This window comes from Mandrillus leucophaeus, unplaced genomic scaffold, assembly GCF_000951045.1.
Source record: "Mandrillus leucophaeus isolate KB7577 unplaced genomic scaffold, Mleu.le_1.0 Scaffold1, whole genome shotgun sequence".
Classification (NCBI taxonomy): domain Eukaryota; kingdom Metazoa; phylum Chordata; class Mammalia; order Primates; family Cercopithecidae; genus Mandrillus; species Mandrillus leucophaeus.
Window position 1 is genome coordinate 8,853,798 of NW_012098097.1, and position 1,547 is coordinate 8,855,344.

Sequence of the window (1,547 nt, forward strand, 5' to 3'; positions counted from 1 at the left end):
GGGAGGCGGAGCTTGCAGTGAGCTGAGATCGTGCATACTGCACTCCAGCCTGGGCGATAAAGCAAGACTTGGTCTCAAAAAATAGAATAAAATAAAAAATAAATTTTCCTTCTAGTTGAAACGAGCTGGGGGCACTGGGGTCTGCAGTGTCTTCCCCCTGTGACACTCTCTGTCCCTCCCACCTCTGCCCAGGCTGAAGGAGCCCTGGCCCAACAGTGACCCCCCCTTCTCCTTCAAGAACGTCATCAGCCTGACAGAAGATGTGGATGAGTTCCGGAATAAACTGCAGGGAGAGAGGATCTCAGGCAACCTGGATGCTCCTGAGGGCGGCTTCGATGCCATCCTGCAGACGGCCGTGTGCACGGTGGGCACTGGGAAGGGCGTTGCCAGCCCAGGTCAGGGGCGAGCACTTCTGGGCAAGGGCCTGAGCTGCCCCCTGGCCTGCTCTGGCGCCAGGCTCACTGGCCCTGCGGAAAGCCTGGGAGCCTGCAACCCCTTCGCCCTAAGACAAGCTCAGACTCTGTGAGTAGGTCTCAGTTACAATCTGAGTTCAGATGTGCCGGGAGCCACAGTCCCCTGGCCTGAGCAGTCACAGCCTGGTTTCGTATCAACTGGGCTTTAGGGTTCTGGAATCTTTAGTACCCTGAACCCACCAGCTGCCCAGTCTCCGCCTGTTCTGGGCATCCAAAGAAGCCATTACCTTTGATATCTACATCCATTTGTTCATTTTTAAAATAACATACTCATATTACTTACGTCAGAAAACAAAAAGCAAGGATCACACCTGTAATCCCAGTACTTTGGGAGGCTGAGGTGGGTGGATTGCTTAAGTCCAGGATTTGAGAGCAGCCTGGGCAACATGGCAAGACCCTGTCTCTGTAGAAAACACAAAAATTAGCTGGATGTGATGCACACCTGTGGCCCCAGCTCCTTGAGGGGCCGCATCCTCGGCTCCTGTTTCTCAGCGTTGTCACTCAGTCATGTGCCGTCACATGCATCTTTCATGAGGGTACTTGCTGTGAATCCAGTGGCTTAAGCCCAGCCCCATGTTGGGACCTGCGTTCCCTGTCCTACGCAACGCCGTGACGCGTGTCAGCTGGCAGCCTGCTGAGTGGGCACACCCTGCCTTGCCTTCCCCAGAGGGACATTGGCTGGCGCCCGGACAGCACCCACCTGCTGGTCTTCTCCACCGAGTCGGCCTTCCACTATGAGGCTGACGGTGCCAATGTGCTGGCTGGCATCATGAACCGCAACGATGAACGGTGCCACCTGGACGCCACGGGCACCTACACCCAGTACAGGACACAGGACTACCCGTCGGTGCCCACCCTGGTGCGCCTGCTCGCCAAGCACAACATCATCCCCATCTTTGCTGTCACCAACTACTCCTACAGCTACTACGAGGTGCGGGGACCGGGCTCCACGGGCGGGAGGTGGTCAAGGCAGGGGGTCCATGGAGCTTCTCAGACACCTCTCCCTTCCTCCCTTCCTCCCTCCCTCCCTTCCTCCCTCCCTCCCTTCCTCCCTTCCTCCCTTCCTCCCTCCCT

At 57.1% G+C, this 1,547-nt stretch overlaps 1 protein-coding gene across 1 annotated transcript in view; it reads left to right on the forward strand.

Annotated features, from left to right (window-relative positions):
- The window catches only part of ITGB4 (integrin, beta 4), a 43,773-nt gene that overhangs the window by 7,769 nt on the left and 34,457 nt on the right, over nt 1-1,547 (forward strand). Inside the window, exons 7-8 of the mRNA XM_011965406.1 lie at nt 193-364; nt 1,141-1,404. Coding sequence (XP_011820796.1) covers nt 193-364; nt 1,141-1,404 — 436 coding nt within the window. The remainder of the gene's footprint in view (nt 1-192; nt 365-1,140; nt 1,405-1,547) is intronic.